General features: G+C 34.4%; 1 protein-coding gene across 3 annotated transcripts in view; it reads left to right on the top strand.

Moving 5' to 3' along the window:
- Positions 1 to 19638, top strand: part of LOC106165021 (ubiquitin carboxyl-terminal hydrolase 34) — a 44168-nt gene that overhangs the window by 10158 nt on the left and 14372 nt on the right. For all 3 annotated transcript variants that reach the window (XM_087005190.1, XM_087005189.1, XM_087005188.1), the window contains 45 exons: positions 273 to 400; positions 776 to 865; positions 1080 to 1178; positions 1427 to 1509; positions 2046 to 2224; positions 2378 to 2494; positions 2811 to 2910; positions 3175 to 3260; positions 3631 to 3834; positions 4193 to 4453; positions 4795 to 4986; positions 5270 to 5398; positions 5678 to 5803; positions 6170 to 6271; positions 6852 to 6938; positions 7147 to 7311; positions 7758 to 7878; positions 8192 to 8316; positions 8662 to 8817; positions 9062 to 9181; positions 9390 to 9566; positions 9854 to 10037; positions 10246 to 10409; positions 10737 to 10802; positions 11044 to 11190; positions 11419 to 11475; positions 11722 to 11799; positions 12100 to 12194; positions 12508 to 12677; positions 13011 to 13200; positions 13703 to 13781; positions 14038 to 14091; positions 14268 to 14384; positions 14577 to 14641; positions 15964 to 16090; positions 16229 to 16294; positions 16526 to 16606; positions 16815 to 16897; positions 17075 to 17147; positions 17368 to 17532; positions 17751 to 17933; positions 18326 to 18430; positions 18643 to 18687; positions 18874 to 18978; positions 19437 to 19584. In XM_087005190.1, the coding sequence (XP_086861316.1) occupies positions 273 to 400; positions 776 to 865; positions 1080 to 1178; positions 1427 to 1509; positions 2046 to 2224; positions 2378 to 2494; positions 2811 to 2910; positions 3175 to 3260; positions 3631 to 3834; positions 4193 to 4453; positions 4795 to 4986; positions 5270 to 5398; positions 5678 to 5803; positions 6170 to 6271; positions 6852 to 6938; positions 7147 to 7311; positions 7758 to 7878; positions 8192 to 8316; positions 8662 to 8817; positions 9062 to 9181; positions 9390 to 9566; positions 9854 to 10037; positions 10246 to 10409; positions 10737 to 10802; positions 11044 to 11190; positions 11419 to 11475; positions 11722 to 11799; positions 12100 to 12194; positions 12508 to 12677; positions 13011 to 13200; positions 13703 to 13781; positions 14038 to 14091; positions 14268 to 14384; positions 14577 to 14641; positions 15964 to 16090; positions 16229 to 16294; positions 16526 to 16606; positions 16815 to 16897; positions 17075 to 17147; positions 17368 to 17532; positions 17751 to 17933; positions 18326 to 18430; positions 18643 to 18687; positions 18874 to 18978; positions 19437 to 19584 (5494 nt within the window). The remainder of the gene's footprint in view (positions 1 to 272; positions 401 to 775; positions 866 to 1079; positions 1179 to 1426; positions 1510 to 2045; positions 2225 to 2377; positions 2495 to 2810; positions 2911 to 3174; positions 3261 to 3630; positions 3835 to 4192; positions 4454 to 4794; positions 4987 to 5269; positions 5399 to 5677; positions 5804 to 6169; positions 6272 to 6851; positions 6939 to 7146; positions 7312 to 7757; positions 7879 to 8191; positions 8317 to 8661; positions 8818 to 9061; positions 9182 to 9389; positions 9567 to 9853; positions 10038 to 10245; positions 10410 to 10736; positions 10803 to 11043; positions 11191 to 11418; positions 11476 to 11721; positions 11800 to 12099; positions 12195 to 12507; positions 12678 to 13010; positions 13201 to 13702; positions 13782 to 14037; positions 14092 to 14267; positions 14385 to 14576; positions 14642 to 15963; positions 16091 to 16228; positions 16295 to 16525; positions 16607 to 16814; positions 16898 to 17074; positions 17148 to 17367; positions 17533 to 17750; positions 17934 to 18325; positions 18431 to 18642; positions 18688 to 18873; positions 18979 to 19436; positions 19585 to 19638) is intronic.

Raw genomic sequence — 19638 nt, 5'->3', positions numbered from 1 at the left:
TTGTGAAACTTTGTACAAAGGTGTGGTGAATAAGAGTTGCATTTTAAAGTTAGTATGCTGGTGAGGTTATGTATTATATTTGGGATATTATACAAGGCAATTTTCAATTTTTATACATTTTTACAATATTTTTGTTTTTTTCTATAAAGAATTTACATGCTTGGAATGATCTTTTTGATATGTTCAGCCTGGCTTTTGGGATGCCCAGAAGAGATGTGTATGCCTCTGATCCCATACCATATTGTATTGATTTTTGTGTACAATCTTTTTAGCATTTGTTACCTGAGGGTCTGGCCTTGGAGGCAGAGAAAGCCCTGTGTACACTGGTGTGCTTTGCCACAGACAGGAGAATTAGGATGAAGTTCATTGAAGCCTGCATCAATAATGTGGCAAGACACAGGTGAGATAGAGATAATTGTGGTCAGAAGTGGGATTTAGAAGAAGTAAATATTGACAGACACTTTCTCTTTAGAGTACTGCCATAATGGTATTATTAAAGGAGAAAAAGAAAAAAAAGTTTTCTAAGATTATAAATTTATTCTGTAATTTTTGAAGAGTGCTCACTTTTGGTTGTAAAACATTGCATGCTCTCCATGATATATATATCGTAAGCACAAATATTGATAGTTGTAAAAGATTTCTACGCGTAGCACATACGTTTGTCTTGCACTTAACTTAAAAAAGCACCGGTTTCAATATAGTTTTAAGAATTTAAATTAAAATTGAAAAAAAAAATCGAGACTTTAGTAAATTAATATATTTATCTATATTACAGATCAGTTGTTGTCTCCTTGCGACTGTTGCCAAAGATTTTTGCATCATTCCAGCAATATAGGAGTGGTATAGACACACACTCTGTTGCAATGTAAGTAGAGAAAGGCATAAAAAAAACAAGTTTCATATTTCAAAGATAGTTTTTAACACAATTTAAAGGAATTGACCAACTGGATTTGGCATATGTTATGTTTAATGTCAATATTGCCAAAATTAGATAAGTTGTTTATTGATTTTTTCTCATGGCTTTATTTGACATCTGAATTAGTGTTGCTCAACTAAGATAAAATGTACTTGGTTTTTAGGTGGGCTGAAAGAGAACTTCATATGATGAAGCATTTCTTTAGTAATTTGATGTACATAACCAACCGTGCCAAGAAAGGAAACTTGCCCTCAAATGCTATGTAAGACTGTGATTTCTCAATACATTTCTTAATGTTAAGTTTGAATGATTCATATAAATAGAAACATACAACCGTCTGTTGAAAAGATCAAACAAATTTGTCAGATTTAAACGTAGAAATAGAGAGATTTTTTTCACAAAGATCCAAGATTTTAAGAAACTAAGTCTTAAGTCTTTATTTGGCAAAAGTGAAATGCTAAGCATGATTAAATTGAATTTAACTTGAACATTTAATGGATTCTTCCCCAGGTACTGCTACAGAGAGGAAATCCAGGTGCGCCTGCAATTTCTCACCTGTGTGTTTTCTACAATGGGAACACCAGAGTCCTTCAGTAAGTTTTTTAAGGGGTAGTATAACCATTTGATTTTTTTTCACCAAGATTTGTCATTTATGTGATGAATGCTAGTTCTTTTTAGGCTCAAAATTGTTAAAATTTAAATTAAGTTAAAAGTTAAGATCAACATAAATATTAGGGCATTTTAGTTAATGCAGAAGCATAAAAGTTTCTTATTCATTTATTCATTCAAGTATTTACTTGCTGATGTACGTTTTTTGTCACCCGGAATAAAGACAATAAATCATGGAATCGTGATTAAAAGAAGGAGATTGATAAGTAAATAATAATAAGTAACTAATAATTATTCATTGCATAACAAATGAAAAAATTATCTGAAGGTAACTGTATATTATTAATTTTTTAGTTCAGTGAATCAGTTTTTTAATATTTGACTAAATAATTATATAGGTGTACCTTTATGTTAAATTGGTAAAATTTTCATAACCTTGTTATGGCATTAAAACAAAGAACTGCTTTAATGAAAATGTGTGCTTAACTAACATGGTTCCTTATATATATTATTTTCTCAGGACTCAACCTAGAGCAGGTGGATGTGTTGTGGAGTTGTCTGGTGTCTGATCAAACAATGAACCTGAACTTTGACCTCCAGGTGGCTGACGAGTGTCTAAACTGGTTTCTCAATCAAGCCAAGAGCAAGGACCACCATGCTTTAGGCTGGGACACTCTCAAACATATCTTTATGGAAAAGGTAATTGCAAATCTATCTTATGAACACACTGTTTTATGTTTATGCACTTAAAAATTTAACATTTCTCTCTCTTTCTCTCTGTCCTCCCTCTCTCTCTCCCTCTCTCTCAATAGTAAACACATTTTTAATTATGTGGATGTCATCTCCATTTAGATGCCTCTTTTGGAACCAGAGCACATGAGTATGACTGGCCTCAGTCTGTTCCAACAGCTGTGCCATTTGGCAAGAATTGCCAATGCTTCTCTGGACCAACCACTCTCAGAGGATGAAGTGAGTTCATTGACAGTTTTATGTGATTGATTTGAATTATTCTGACATTGGCCTTCAGTGTTTTATGGTAGCACTTCAGATGAGTTTTGTCCATTAGCTACATTTGATGAAATATTTGTTTACAGAATTTCCTCAGTTTTAATACAGTCATTCTGATAAACTCTTTTATTTTGAATGCCAATGTGATAATTTGTGAAAGATGTTTACTGATAAACTTTATCCTCTAGAACTTATTAATTTGTTGCAAATGGAGACAGTTTTCTAAATGCTTTATGATCTTGTTGTGTGATATTTTGCTATTGTACCCTTTGTTTAGATCTGTGGCATGGACCAGCTGTGGGGTATAGCTCTCAGAGCACAGAACACTGATGTCAGCCTGGCAGCCATACAGCATCTCAACACGTACTATATCAACTGTGAGTACTGCCAACACCACAGGGTGACCCAAAATAAATACCACATCTATTTAGATAAATAAAATCTGCATTTGTCTGAAGGGTTTGTTCATATTTAGCATAAATGATCACCACACATATCAATTTTTAGTCAAGTTAAAGATCTCTTTTAGATTTATTTGTTCAGATGTGCTCCTAACATGGTCTGTAGCATTCTTTTGTGGTTTATGTATATTTTTGATGGCATTGAAGCACTTTATTTTAGAATACGTGTATTTATTTCAGATGGGAATGAAACACTGGAAAAGGAGGAAGAATTCATTAGTCGATGCATGGAGAGACTTGTCAGTGCATCTCACAGGCTAAAAGAGGTGGGTATTTTTTCACATTACAATATGAGTGCAATGAGTCATTCTCAAACAACATATCAAAAATGTGTAACTGCATCATCAGCATTGGGGTAATTTTGACAATTTGACAATACCTGTAGTGACATATTCATGGGCAGTGTAGATCAGGACCCTGTTTAATACAATAAGGACTTCAAAGGTGTGTCAATGAGCCTCTAGTTTCATTAGAAATGTAAAAATTACATTGACAAAATTTCCAGCATGTGCCCTTCAGAGGTCTGTTAGACCACCATTTTACTAAAGTATCAATAATGAGTTTGGATTCAACTAATGTGTTTTTTATTCTTAAAGAAAACCAATCAGATAACTTACTTGAAATTTATTTCTCCAGAGCCCTGAATCGGGGTTGCTCATCATTCATCGAGGTCTTATCCTGCTGAAGAACCACATTGATGGGTTCCGGCGCCGCTATGCATACCACTTGCGTAACTGGCAGCTGGAGAGCCAAGGTATCCACAGCCACCAGAAAAGTCTTCACGACAGGAGCTCGGCTCCCATCAGGATTGTGCTGCAACCAGCTGGAATGCCTGAAAAGGTTGGTTTTGGTTTGTGTTTTGTGCTTTTAATGAAACTGTTAGGTTTTGTTCAAAGGTACTTCTTATCAGTGGGTTGAACTGTTATAATGAAGGGGTATTGATACTGCTGTGTAAAAAAAAAAAAAAAAAAAAAAAAAAAATATATATATATATATATATATATATATATATATATATATATATATATATATATATATATATATATATATATATATATATATATACCTAATGAGATGAGGAACTAGTTGACATACAAGGGTAATGAACAAATGGATATGTTCAGTACCTTTTGTTTTTGTGTGGTTCATGTAATTTCAAAATTAAGGTAGATAGTGATTTGAGGAAATCCTATTTCAGATGACATTAGAAATGTTATCCAGTGACTTGATAGCCGAGTTGAGGGCAGAGGTCACAAAGTGCTGGGAGACACTGCAGAAACAACAGTCTAGTCAGAAGTTTAAACAACAAGGTCAAGGTCAAGCACAGGGCTCAGTGCTGACCCCTATACTTGGTGCTATGCTAGGTGATGGACCAATTAGAATGTTGACTTTGGGCCAGGAACTAACAGTAGATTTAGATGAGAAGACACTAGCAGAGATGCAGATCAAAGACATGCAGGTAAGAATTAAATCCTGTAGGAGATACTGTGTATAATTACCACAGGATAGGTGTAAATTTGAAAATAATCAAAATTCATCACAATTGATGAAATATTTCAAGCTTTGTGAGATATGACTTTATTTTTGGGTAGAAAGTGAAACGTTTTAACTTATGACCACTGTCAATAGACTACAAGGATGAATTTCCATAAGAATTGATGAAATAGTTTTCACCGATTTTACCTCTGTGATCTGTCATTTACAAAAAAATCTTTCATTATCCCTTTTAAAGTAAATATGAATGCCTGTGTTCTGGTTTCTAATATGTCATTGACAGAGGCTAACATTTTGTCCTGTTAGGTTGTATTTGTATCTGTTGGGGCAAGTCATCGTCCACCCAGGAAGCAAGATGGTAGCTCGCCAGCTTCTTTCCTTCCTCCACCACCAAAAGAGCGCTTGCCAATGATGTTATTGCTCCAGGATCCCCACTTTGAAAATCTCTTTGATTTGTTGCAACAGCTCAGTAATTTAAAGTGCCAAAATAAAGATATGGTGAGTGTAGTAAATTGACTGATCAGTTAATTAATTGATTAATTGTTGTTAGGTATGTTTTATCATTTCTGAGTGTATTATTCATAAACTTTACAAAGTCATTTTATTTGTTTTTTTTATGTATTATTTTTTAATTTGATGCTCATTCAGCTATCTAATATAATGTAATGTGCGACTGCATATTTGAAATAGCATTAAGTTAACTCCTTGTAAAGAAGACAGTCTTTTGTGCTTGCTGAGAGTGCATTGAATATTGTGAACATGGAATTGGATTCCACTTTAGGATTCACAAGAGAAGTATAGCCTGCAAACCAAGGCTAAAGTCCAGTCCAGGAAGGTCTGGGAGCTGCTCATGTTACTGCCCACAAACCACAAGATGTTGCATGGATTCAAGAGTGTGATGAATGCAGATGTGAGTTGAAAGGAATTATTTAACTGTATTTCACTTTTCATCTGTTTGCAGGTTTCGTTGTTAGTTATTACTAAGCCCATATTAATGGAATGTTTCTCAAACTCTTGAAGTGTAGAGCAGATATTGAAAGTTTTGATTGCAAAACTTGAACTTATGTATATGCTACCTTTGCACCAAGATGTATTTTTTTATTTGTCAGGATACATGCCCCTGATTCTTTTACATATTTATTTTTGTCTTTTTTGATCATTCAAAAAGACTTCTACATTTTCTAACCAGGAATCCAGCCAAAGCAGTATAAACTGGAGTGAGTTGTTGGATGCCCACCACCCTCAGAAACTCATGTATTCCCTTCAGATAGTGGAGGGTTTGTCCAAAGTTCCTAGATATAGGAGGAAGTCAATTGTAAGTACTCTCAGGGCAGGGTAACACTGAAGAAGGAAAGTTACTGTACCATAATGTAGTTAACTTTTACAACATTTGTTTGGATGACACAATTGACATGTTGTAAATACCTCCATAGTTTACTTCGATATTCAACTAATATTCATTCAAAATTGCCCAATTTGCTGTGTTGCATAGAAATGTGTAATGCTGTTGTTTCACTCATTATATATATTGTGATAGTCCTTCTTAATTGTTTCCCAAGATGTTTCTTTTGTATGGTATAAGTTATATTTTTGAAATAATACATACTTGATGTTGTTTCACACAAGATACACTGTAACCACCTGATGCATTCATCCTAATAGTTTTGAACCCATCTTTCAGTTAAGTTCCTATTCTGGAGCTGGGGACTCCCACCTCACTAGCACAGACTCAGATTTATCTGTAGATTTAGGTGATTTACCAGAAGAGATTTGGAGTAAACAGGTACCAGCAGTTATATATTTATATCATTATTTTGATTAGAGTGTTGTGAGTTCTGCTTTATTACATTCAAGATTCCCGCACCAAGTCACATGATACCAGGTGTCATGCAACACCTGGCGTGATGCGTAAACAATACATAGACTTATACACTACAAGAGTATATGCCTTAATTATCACTACAAGAGTATATGCCTTACAGTGATAATTAAGGCATATACTCTTGTAGTGTATATGCCTTACAGTGATAATTAAGGCATATACACTACAAGAGTATATGCCTTAATTATCACTGTAAAATAGCATCTTCTTTATATTCAAATAAATTGAGTGATGCATCTTTAGTTTTCTTTAGAGGTTGCATGATAACATATTTGTTACATACAAAAATTTATGTGAAATTATATGAGTTGAAATACAATGTACAGATCTTGTATTACTTACTCAAATGTTTCCAAAATAGGATAAACTGAAATCAATTTTTTTCATACAAGCAGGATTTTTTTTCACCCTGTGAAGTACTTATGTTCAACAGCATAAAGTGTTATCATCTACAATTCACAGTGTTATTCTACATTTGCAGTTTATCTCCTGTGGTGGTCTGAAGCATCTATTCAGCATATTTCTGTCAGGCAGCCTACAGATCAAAGACCAGGAAGATTGGAATGAGGTAGGCAAGGATGAAAATGTACACAGAGATGGCTTTTTTTCAAAAACTATTTTTATTTTGTATGAAAAAGAAAAAAAATTTCACATAGCAATGCTCATCTGTTTTCCTAAGGAATTTGAAAACTTTTTTCCTGCAACTTGGTATAATTAAGAATGAAAATTGGAAATATCAAATTAGACCTTGCTTAAATATTCATATTATTTTGCAGTGGAATCAGGAATGCTTGGCATATCTCTTAAGGTTGGTCAGCCAGTTTGCTATCAACCAATCAGATGCTAGTTCTGATGAAGTATTTGATGGCTATGAAACGCCAAGGAAGAGAGCCAAGAGACATAAGGGACAGGAAAACATTGTCATTCCTAAATTGAATCATGTATGTACAATTGAATTGAAATGCATCTTATCAAATGTAATTTTGTTAAGTGTGCTTTGTATGCTAATGGGATGTTGGTCCTGATAATAATTATGATAAACTAAACTGACTGCATTGATGATTTTACGGTAAACACTTGTTGCAAACCCCTATTTAGTACAGGTTTATTATTTTAATTTTTTTTTTTAATTTCTATTATTTTAATCAATGCCAATATTTCAATATCTCGGTTCGGTGGAGCATAGTAGATTATATCCAGGTGCTAACTGAATTCTAATCAGGCTAAAATAAATTTACAATACTGCACATTTTTGAACCAAACTTTTGATCAATTTTTTATTATTAATTCTCTATTTTGCTGAAATTATTTAGATATTTGGCTATGAAATTCTATTTCACTGACACAAAGTCTTAAATAGGGTGTTGATGTGCATCTTAAATTTAAGACCACACTGTCCATGATGGAGGTGGACCATGTGATCAAGATCCTGATGACCATCCTGTATGATGCTGCAGTGCCCAGTGAATCCAAGCAGTTCCAGGCAGGCTCATGGGGGAGAGCAGAAGGTAAGATTTCTGGAAATATTGATATTTTTGTGGTGCAGTAGAAAATTCAAGTGGCATACTGGTATTTTGTTGTATTGACATGGATTTGTTAATAATATGATAACTTTTTAGAGGAGGGGGAAGTTGTATGTAATTGAATTGTGCCAAAAATCTTTTAAAACATTTTTTACTTAATTTATAATATCCAAGTTATTGGATTCAGAAAAATCCCTTTTAAGTGCTTTGTATGCAATGTGTTTTGTATCAAACATCACTCACTGATAATTTCAATGTTGACATAATGATCTGAAGCATGTGGTTGGTGTAATTCCAGTGATCCACTACTCCCTGTCCTTCCTGGTCTCCTGGGCCTTTAGCTGTCCTGATGTGCAACCAGCACTGTGTGGAAATGACATGTTTCAAAACTGGCTGAAGAGACTCACTCTGGAAGCACCTGAGGTAAAATAAAATCATTTTACAATTTTACGTCATTTTATTTTATTCATTTTATATTTCATTAGCTTTTTTTTATTCAGATCTGTTTAAGAACATAAGAATAGGTGAATGGTAATTTGAAAAAATTTTGAGACAACGTGCTGTTAGGTACTGGGCAGTCTCTTCAGATAAAGTCCAATGTGAAACTAAACCTACCATCAAAAGATATAATTTATATTTAGTATAAATAAACTTTAAAAATAAGTAGTGTCCATCTTATCCTTTTTATATCAGCCAGGAGATGTGTCCATGTGACATGGTCTGGAATTGAATAAAATTATATAAAGTTATCTTTTTTTTTCCTTTCAGCCAATAGTTCGCCAGGAGGCCTGTAGGGGGCTGTACAGGTTGTGTCTGGGTCAGACTGTAGATGGCGTTACAGGGTACAGCTTCCTCATGCCAGTGCTGGCATCTCTCCTCCGCTTCCTTCCCGAGGCTGAGATGATGAAGCCTGCCAGGAAAGAGGTAGGTTCTCTATGAATATTTTTTAATTATTAATTATCAGAGAAAATGTGTTGAAATAAAATTGTGAGATTATAGACTTATTCTCAAAAGTATAAATTGCTTTTATAAAAGTTAAGATTATACATAGTTTTATTCAAATGTTTGAATCTGTAAAATACGTGTATTTCAAATGTACAGACCCATGGAATCGCACTAATGTGTTTGACACAGAGTCATGATATATCTTGCCATTATTTCCCTGCAGCATGCAGAACACCCAAAGGATAAGGAGCCATATGGTCCTGGTTGCCGAGACTATTTCTGGCTGACGTGTCGTCTGGTGGAGAGCATGTCCAAGGAGGATGCTGCCAAGGCAGGAGAGCAGGTAGAACTGAGCACTTGGAGAAAATGATAACCAAATATAGACTATTTTAAAACATAAATGATAATTATTATATTGCTTAACATCTAATGTTTCATATATTTATAAAAATGTAATTTTTGTATTTTGGCTGAATACAGTATTAAGTTTTTCAAAGTGTTTCTAGGCAGAGAACTTGCAGCAAGGACTACAAATATTTTTTGTAATATAGGACTGTTATGTGGACTTGAACTCCCTGTTGGGGTATATCTCAGAGGCTCTGAAGAAGAGAGAGTACCATGAAACCAGACATAACTCCATAGAGGATGATGGACTGATAGGGCTGCTCAACCTGGCCACTGCCATTTGTAAACATAACCCTGCATTTAAGTCTACTCAGAAAGGACAGGTAACACTGAAACAGTTAGAAATAAATAATGTTTATAGATTATAATGAAGATGATAATAAGAACCAAAAATTAATTGTTAGGTCCCAATAACTGAAAGTTTTATGGAAGTAAGAAATGTGCCTTTTTTTAATTTAATAATATATGATGGCTGTCTCCACTGTCATTGTGGTATAAGACTGATAACTGTCACTCCTCATCAACCAAATCCATTATAAACTGCTTATAGTCACACATAGTACATAGTTCTTATCCCAATGTTTTTCAGAGTTCATCTGCTTGGTTTCAGGAGTTTCTGTACAATGTGTTCTGGAACCTGTTTTCCCTTCCTAACACTGGTCAGCGGTACTTCCCTAAGTGTAAGACTCAGGCCTCCAGGTCTGCAGTCTTTGATTTCATGGTGGAACTGGTGAAAGGAAACCTGGACAATTATACCTTTCTACACGAAATGATTATGAAACAACACACAAAAGGTAAAGATATTTATTGATTTGACGTTCTTGAATTGTATTTTGAACATCCGTGAATGAATTTTTTAAGTTACGGGATTATTATAGCATCTAGCAGAAAAGCACAATTTTAGAATATGTACAATTTGTGCAGTCGATAGTGATCACTTCAAAATGGTGGTTCTCATTTCTTTATTGATGGTGATTTGACATCTTATACAATGTAATTCAGATGCTCATGCCCCCTATCCCTGGGATTACTGGCCACATGAAGATGAGTGGTCACTGTCTGGCTATGTAGGGCTGACCAATCTTGGGGCCACCTGTTATATGGCCACCTGTATGCAGCACTTGTTTATGATTCCACAGGCAAGGCAGTCTGTCTTGGAGGCAAAGGTAAGGAAGACACTGCCACCTGGTGTCAGTTAGAAATTATTTGTGCGTTGATAATCATGTTACAACATGTCTATTTGAAGGTTTTTACAGTATATTGATGATGATGATGATCAATTATAAAGTTATTATCAAATAGGCTAATTATGTGTGATCACAAGAAAAATTTAAATTTCTTCATTCATTTGTTGGTTTGCAGATACAGATAATGCAAATAAGTTAGAGTCCATCATCTGCTTTGATATTTGCTTATTAAAGTTATGTATTGATTATCATTGAAAGTGTTTTTCTGACAAATATTTCATAACCTTATTATATGTACATTTCCAGTGTACCCATGACAACACATATGAGGGCACTTTGATTGAACTGCAGAAGATGTTTGCTTATCTCATGGTAAGTGTACTCACTTTTTAGCTAAAACCAATATCTCAAGCATTTTGTAAATGTAGATAAAAGGTATTCCTGTATTTATGAGATAATATTGTGATTGCATCAAACAGTAAGATGTTGGATCAGCTTGTTGTTGAAGGGATGCTGCTGTTATCTTTATAATCCTCTCTTGTTTTTGTTAATCAAATTGGTATAAAAAATGTATTTTATTTTCCACCAAATTGTGAATGCATTTTGTTTCTAGGAAAGTGAGAGGAAGGCCTACAATCCCAGAAGTTTCTGTAAAGTCTACACCATGGATAAACAGCCTCTGAATACAGGAGAGCAGAAAGACATGACAGAGTTCTTCACAGATCTCATCAGTAAACTGGAGGAGATGTCTCCAGAGTTGGTGAGTGGGCTGTTATAATAAAATTTCTACATCCATGGCAATAGGTTCATTGGGAGTTTTATATATTATGCCAGCATAAGGTAATTTCCTTTTTTTCTTGCAAATTACTATAAAAAGATCACTCAGAAAGTCACTTTTTACATGTTTACATTTTAGTTAATTTAAGTATTGCAAATATAGAATTCCGTTTATAGTCAGAGATAAATTGAAGTTTTATTTCTATTTCAGCAAACTCTTGTGAAGAACTTGTTTGGGGGCAAACTGACCAATAATGTTGTTTCTCTGGTAAGTAAGGGTCCATCTTCCAATTACACCAAAAATCTGAGGCCTTAGAAATTAGGGCACACATAAATCTCAAAATTTGACCAGAAATAAATTGTTTGTGGAAGTTCAAATTTCCTTCAGTAACATGGAAGCAGGTTGTTATAAGATATGAGATATGTATGCTTCATAGTTTTCTTTATTTTATTATAATTGTGTACATATTTCAATTAAAGAAAGATACCTATTTGATTTACTTTTCACTTGCAGGACTGCCCCCATGTCAGCAAGACCATTGAGGAATTCTATACTGTAAGGTGCCAAGTTGCTGATATGAAAAACCTTTATGTAAGTTATATATATATAAAGCATATAGTTTCTAGTGCTCAACGCGGATGGGAGCGTTTATTCACGATAATGATAACTCAAAAGGACACTTTAAGTACCTGTTATGTGCGCACGGTAATACATGTATGTATATGAGCATTTCTTACTATTTCATTTGCCTTAATAAGGTTGTTTAGTAGAAGATGATAACCCTTATGTGGCTTAGGATACAAATGCAGATATTAAGTAGAAAACGGGAATATTTAAGACAATGAAAACACTGTTTACTGTCATATAAACATGCCAATCTCCATATTGTAGGAGTCCCTTGATGAGGTGACAGTAAAGGACACACTGGAGGGAGACAACATGTATACTTGCTCAAACTGTGGCAAAAAAGTTAGGGCTGAAAAAAGGTATCCATTTAATATTATGATAATGATTTTGTAGTTCATGTCTTGTGTATCATAATTTTGTTTTTGGTGTATCTTCAGGCCTAATTTTTAAATTGATGTAATAGATAAACATAAAAAACATTACAATTGATTTAGCATAGGAGAGCAAAAAAGGAAATCTTCCTTTGTTAGGTAGTGCCCTAGAATGATACACATGACAGATTGAATTTCATGTTGTTTCTTTATCTTATTTTTAAGTTGCTGAAGTCTTTACCGACTTTATCTTGTCTTATTTATTATTATTATTATTATTATTTATTTATTTATTATTCAGGGCGTGCTTCAAGAAACTTCCCAAGATTCTTTGCTTCAACACCATGCGATATACATTCAATATGGTGACCATGTTGAAAGAGAAGGTCAACACACACTTCTCCTTCCCACTGAGACTGGACATGTCACCCTACATGGAGAAGACATTGATGGGACCAGAGAGAGCAAAAGGTAGATTCCTAGAGAATTCCCTGAAATTAAAAAGATGATATTTTCATGAGACCAAAGAGAGGAAGCCTTTTCTTGGAAATTTATTTGAATGTGAAAAAAATGCGTAATAGGACAAGAGAGGAAAAGATTAGTTCATAGAAATTTCCTGAGTTTGAAGAAATGGTCCAATCAAAGCATTTTTTGTAAATAGAAAATCCTTGAGTATGAAAGAAAATGCTTCGTTGGGATCAGCTAGAGCTAAAAGTAGTATTATATGTCATACTTGGTGAGAGGTCATTTTTAAACTATGAACTTTTACCAAAGGAGTCTATAAATATATTGTATTATTTACAGATGAAGATGTGGAGAAGAAACCCCAGGACAAGGTGGAGGAAGAAACAGACAGTGACACAGAGGCGGAGAGGGAAGGTTATGACTATGAACTGATTGGAGTGACTGTCCATACTGGGACAGCAGACGGAGGTCATTACTACAGCTTTATCAGGGACAGGGTCCACCAGTCTGATAATGGTCAGGATAGATGGTGAGGAGGTTGAGGCTTTAGATTTGATCCCACTTGAGTCAGATATAATATCTGGATAATTTAATTTTTTCCCATAGTTGGTAACAAAATTGGCAAAAAAGTAAAATAGTACACAAATCAGAATAGTTGAGCTAAAATTTGATGTGCCATATAGTGGTGAACCTAGTGAATTACCTTTAAGCTGAGGTGATAAAAATTTTGATGACATAACTTTCACACATTTAATTCCACAATAGGTTCTGGTGTTCTTATAGATAGATATTATTTCACCAGCAGTTTGAAAATAGTGTTCTAAATTTGATACAATTGTTGTAGGAAGCATGTAACCTTTGGTGTCTGCATCTCTGCTTCTGCTCTTTGTTTGATTAAGATATGCATGAGAAATTAGAACATTTTAAAAAGAAAAAGTAATTTTTGTTTGTGGTCCTTTTTCGCCTTTGGGGATATAGAATTTTATTAAGTCAAATTTCACTAAGAAGTTGCATTTTGTCTCATAATCTAGGTATCTCTTTAATGATGCTGAAGTGAAACCATTTGATCCTGCCCAGCTGGCCACAGAGTGCTTTGGAGGAGAAATGACAGTAAATTAGATATTTTATTAACTTTTTCACTTTGACTTATTTTATACCTAAAACAATAGGATAAATATTTAAGAAATGTTTATGAATATATTTCAGTTCTTTAAATTTATTACATTGTTGCTAGATCTTATTTGTTTAGAACTGCAACTAAAGTCTATTGAATATTTCAATGATATTTTACATATAATAAATGTATTAAAATATTGCTGTTAATACCATTCAGTTTTAGATTTTACATATCACTATCTTGTTTCAGAGCAAGACTTATGATACCATGACAGACAAGTTTATGGACTTTTCTTTTGAAAAGGTAACTTGCAATTATCAGTCAGATCTAAAATGGTTCACTGAAGACATTCTTAAATATTAATTTGACGTTAGACATGTCTGTATCCCTTTAAGTCAGGTAAATTTGCTTATGAGGAATGCTGTGTATCAAAAGTTATTTAAAAAAAAAAGGAAAGGTGAAACATGTTCTTCTTTCAGACCAACAGTGCATACATGTTGTTTTATGAGAGAATGAAGCCCCAGGCCTCTAATGTACAGGTGGAGCAGACTGTGTTACCAAGGTTTAATTTTGAGCTAGGCAAGGAACTGGCAGATGTAAGTACAGCTTCTAGCCTCTAGACTATGAACATTTGTACTTGCTTCATTAGGCTCAAATGTTAGAAACTGAATAGTGAGTGGAATGATGCTTAGAAATGTTTGAAATGAACTGATGAAAATTGCATGATTTGTTGTTGATTTGGGTCTTACTAATATTGTTGCCTTAATTTTTCTGTCTTTTTCCTCCAGTGGATTTGGCAGGATAATAAGCAGTTTATCCAGGACAAGAACTTGTTTGAACACACATATTTTGGGTAAGTAAAACCAGATCTTTCCATTATTTTTAAACAGTTCTCATGTAGAATGTATATTACAAAAATACTCATAATAAGGCCACACTTTTTTATTTTTATGGATGACATCCTCTGGGGACCCCAAAGTTGGTGCGAGCGGGCGAAAAAAAAAAAAAAACAGTCCAAAAAAAAAAAAAAAAACTGCTTAAGAAAAGTTATGTTTTCAGTACACAGCTGGAAACACTAATTTACCACAGAAACACGTATCAAACTAACAACATGTCTTTATCCATGCTCTCAAAATATTAAAGCATTGTGAATAGGGCCTACTTCGTAGAAAGGTAAAAAGTCATGAATATATATGCTGCATATTACCAAATCTATTTAAGGTTATTTCATGCATTCTGTTGGTATAGAAACCAATAAAACAAATATCAAATAAATAGCGTGTCTTTATTTGTACTCTCAGAAAATTAAAGCATTGTAAACACTTCACAGAATTGTTAAAAAAATTAAGCAAAGATAGGCCTATGCTTCCTACTACTAGGGTAATTTCGGTCGATGCCATTTTGTCTACTTCGACTCACACGCTAGCAGCCAACTATTGGGTGGCCTGTCCGACCTTCAGTCCACCAAATACCGCGACGCTCTTGTCGACCCTTTTTTCGCTCCAAAAAGAAACTGGTATGTGCTGCTTTGGACAGAATGTCACTGAAATTTTCCGGGCGATGATTGCTGGCCGCGGCCAGCCTTTCGTAAAATTGTAAAAGGGTGATATCTCCATGTCCAATATCAATGGCAAACCAATCCAAAACGACGGCCCCCGTTCTCTTTATGACTTAAATTGTCGTGTATTTTGAAATTAATGCTAGAGATGAAGTTGACGGCAAAACGGCCATATTTCCATGTGGTGATAATACGCATGCGCAGAAAGCTCATTTTCCACACTCGGAACTACTCGGATGTCTCCGCAGTCGACAATGACAGTATGGAGCTTGCGGAATTAGCAGAGAATTGCTGATTGCATTTTCCGGCAAATTCAATAACGATGTTTGCGACAACCGACTTCCTTTGGGGGGGGGGATTTTTTTTTTTTTTTTTTGAGAACGAACGAAAATCGGTGCGCGCGCAGGATGTCATCCATAAAATTAAAAAAGTGTGGCCTAAGCAGCTTTTAAGGAAATTTTGAACACACCAAACCTGTCTGTATGCCACTACGGTGATATAAACAGATCTAGATCACTCCATACAGTGTAACTTTCAAGATACCTCATCTATTCTAAACTATACTCTAACCTTTAAGGCTGACAGTTATATTGCAATATTTTTGTTGCATTATTCAGGTTCATGTGGCAGATCTGTGCCTATCTTCCTACAACCCTACCCAAGGACAATCCAGAGGTTCCTTTACTAGCTGCCAAACTCAGCACATCTTTTGTGCTGGAAACCTTCATTCATGCCAAAGAAAAGGTGAGGAAATATAGCCTTAAGTCATTATTTTTTAAATGCATTGTTTGTTGTATTTGAGCTTTCTAAAAGAATTAGTTGCAGTTAATGTATTATAAAGAAATACATACATACATAGTCCCTTGCCCCTTTGTTTTCCAGCCCACTATGTTACAGTGGATAGAGCTTTTGACCAAACAGTTCAATTCTTGCCATGCAGCTTGTGAGGTGAGTAGTTTTTCCACTTGTTAAAAGATGGCATTCCATTCTATTTATCCTCAAGTCCATGTTCTGTTGATAAAGCTTATAAAATATAGGCATAAAATTATATACTTGGTACCAAGTTTCAAATTTTAACAGATATGCGTATTTACCTCGAATACTCAATCAAAGACATCCTGCAGGTATTAGTAAGGTAATGTCATGTTTTCAGGTATATATTTATTAATTTATTTACAGTGGTTCCTGGACACCATGGCTGAAGATGACTGGTGGCCACAGCAAATACTCATCAAATGCCCCAACCAAACTGTTAGACAGGTGAGTTAGTTCTGCTATGTCAGCAGACAGAAATAGGGATATGGGATATTTAGGGGACACTTATTATTATTCTTATTGCTTCAGACATATTTTAATATTTTAAAAGCTTCCATTGAAAAGAAAGACTTGAATGCAATGTTTGTGTACCTGGGATCATTGGAGTGGAGAAATGTTTAAACAGAATTTTAAAAGTAAATTTTTCTTTCAGATGTTTCAGAGATTACTTATACATGTGATAACACAGCTCAAACCAGTTCATGTTAGTTTGTACCTGTTGCCATTAGGAGAAAGGTGAGCAGTGGATCTAGCTTAACTTTCACTTTCAAATTTATCTTAGTTTGTGATGAATAAGATTTAAAGATTTTTTTCTTACTCACTGGATATTGGAAAGAGTATCGTTTAAGTCCAAAACAACTGTCAGAAAATCATAAGTTATCTCTTGACCAATATTCATATTTTTCATTCTAGTGATGAAGTTGATGTGGATAAGATAGGAAGCAAGTCATGTGTGACCAGATTCATCAGAAATATGCTTGCCATTGTAAGTTTTTCTGTTTCACTGGGCATGTGTTTTTATAATTATTTTTTTCAAGAGAGACAGAAAGATGGCAAGAGAGATAGGTTGGATGGTAGGGGAAGAAGTCATTAAAGAATAATCTAATCATAAATTCTCACTTTCATTGTTCCTGTCCATTTATGAATCCACTGATGTATATAGAGTATTTGAATTATCTATATGTTCTCCGTCTCTGTCCCCTCAGACCGAGCAAGGTGCTCGCCCCAACAGCAAGCACCTGACAGAGTACTTTGCCTTCCTGTGTGAGTTTGCAAAAATGGGAGAAGAAGAGAAAATGTTCCTGCTCAACACTGGTGCTATCTCTACCCTGATCCACTTCTATCTGGGACAGAAATCTCAAGAACAATACGTAAGTATGGGTTATGTTCTGTGCTATAAAGACTGCCACCTTGCCAAATACCATTAAAATGTTAAAAATTTGTTAAGTTACTAACATATTTGAGATGTACATCTATACCAGATTATAAAGAGATGTGTTATTAACTTTACTTTTATCTGTCTCGTGAAGCAGATTATAATTTTGTGAAAATCATTTTAAAAAATATCTCACATTACCCCAATTTACAGGTTGAGATCCTATCAGATGAGGATGAGGAAGAAGAAGTGATAACCCTGTCTGAGGGCAAGTACCGTCCTCCATCTTTAGACAAAATGATCAATCTCATTGCCATGTTGGTGGAGAGTGCGCGAGGGGAGGACAACCAGCTCCATCTATTGGAGAAGGATTACAATGCTCTTCTTGGAGGAAAGGTAGTAAAGATGAAACATGTTGATGGAATACATGTTAACTATTTGGACTAAAGTGTTTCTGGATGTATCTGGTTGTCTGAATTAGGAATTTTAAATGGTAGGACAATTATACAATACACTAGTTCACCTAACAAAAACAAAAAAGTGATATAGTAACTGCCAGCCCTTACCCTTGTGCATAATCCACACCTGTCACACTGGAAATGCTGAAGATTATTTGAAAGTCATTGCAACATATTTTGCTGGAGTGATGTTTTTGATTTGTAAAATAGATCAAGTTGTAATGACCACAAATTTTTAATGAAAATTGAACTTACAAATGTCAAATTTTGATTATATCTCGATCATGATTACATTTCCTTTGCTTTAAAACTTATTGTGGATTTTTTCAGGGCTATCCGTTCCTGTTTAGTCAAATCCGAGACAGTATTAACCTGCGCCAAACCTGTAACCTTATCTTCAGTTTGTGCAGGTGGAATGACAGGCTTGCTGCTCAGGTGAGAATATAGATGTTTCTTTGTGTATGCAAGGAATAAAGCTTGAATTTTGACATACCAGTTGGTTGATAAGTTTACCCAAAGAGATCTTTAAAATATTTATATGAGTGTAGGTTTACATGAGATGCATGCAGGCACACATTTATAAAGTTAAAACTATTACATTTCTTCATTTGAATTCAGGTGTAATTTTTTCTTTTGTTTCTTTTCAGACCATACACATGATATTCACTGCCATTACTAAGCTGAACCAGGAGGTAAGTTAGTAAACATGTCTTATTATTCTGCTCTTGTCTCTCTTTTTGGATAAATTCAGGATTCCATATTAAATTATTTTCTGTAACATGTTATGATATAAAATGATATGATACAGTGTCATGTCCTCATGAAATTTTTGATTTGTGAATTCATGCCCATGTCCAGTTTCTTTGTTCTGATTCCAGTATGCTCAGCCTTTCTTCAAGATCTTGTCTATGTTGGTGGAGTTTATTGGGGGACCCCCTGGGATGCCATCTTTTACACAATATGTGCTGCACAAGTTCTGGGATGTAAGTAAAACAATCATATTTTATGAGGTTTTTGATTTCAATTGAAATTGAATGATTGCATCCATGAACTCTTATAATGTATGTGTAATTGTTTATTATCATTCTTCCACAAGAGTACTCAATACACAATGTGGGATTTTCAAATGTCTGCAGTACCATGTTGTCATATTTGTTACCATCGGAACTAAGAAACCTAAGCTCAGCTGATGATTTAACAAAAGAACTGAAAACTTATCTTTTGAAAAATTTTGTTGTATAACATATTATTATTGGAATTGGACATTTTTTTTGTTACTTTTAAAACCATTATTTTTCAATTTAAGATAATCATTTCTAGCTTGGTATTTTAATTGTAACATGTTTTTATGGACTATAGACTCTACATAAATAAGTAAATATATTATTATTATTATTATTATTATTATTATTATTATTATTATTATTATTATTATTATCAGGTGTGTGAGTACTGCCCCCAGCAGTGTCTGGAGTGGATGTCCACCCAGGTGACCAGGAACAAGCTAGCCCATAGTTTTGTCCTCCAGCACATGAGTGGATGGGTGGAGCACTATCTACTGGCACACAGCAATGCTAGGGTCAGGAATGGTGAGTGGGAATGGTTACTTTCATAATCTGTGAAGAAGATTTTTATATTGTGTT

This window comes from Lingula anatina, chromosome 2 (assembly GCF_051362555.1).
Source record: "Lingula anatina isolate TDL-2025a chromosome 2, LinAna3.0, whole genome shotgun sequence".
Classification (NCBI taxonomy): Eukaryota; Metazoa; Brachiopoda; class Lingulata; order Lingulida; family Lingulidae; genus Lingula; species Lingula anatina.
The sequence above is the reverse complement of the archived record's forward strand: the minus strand, read 5'-3'. Positions and strand labels throughout refer to the sequence as shown.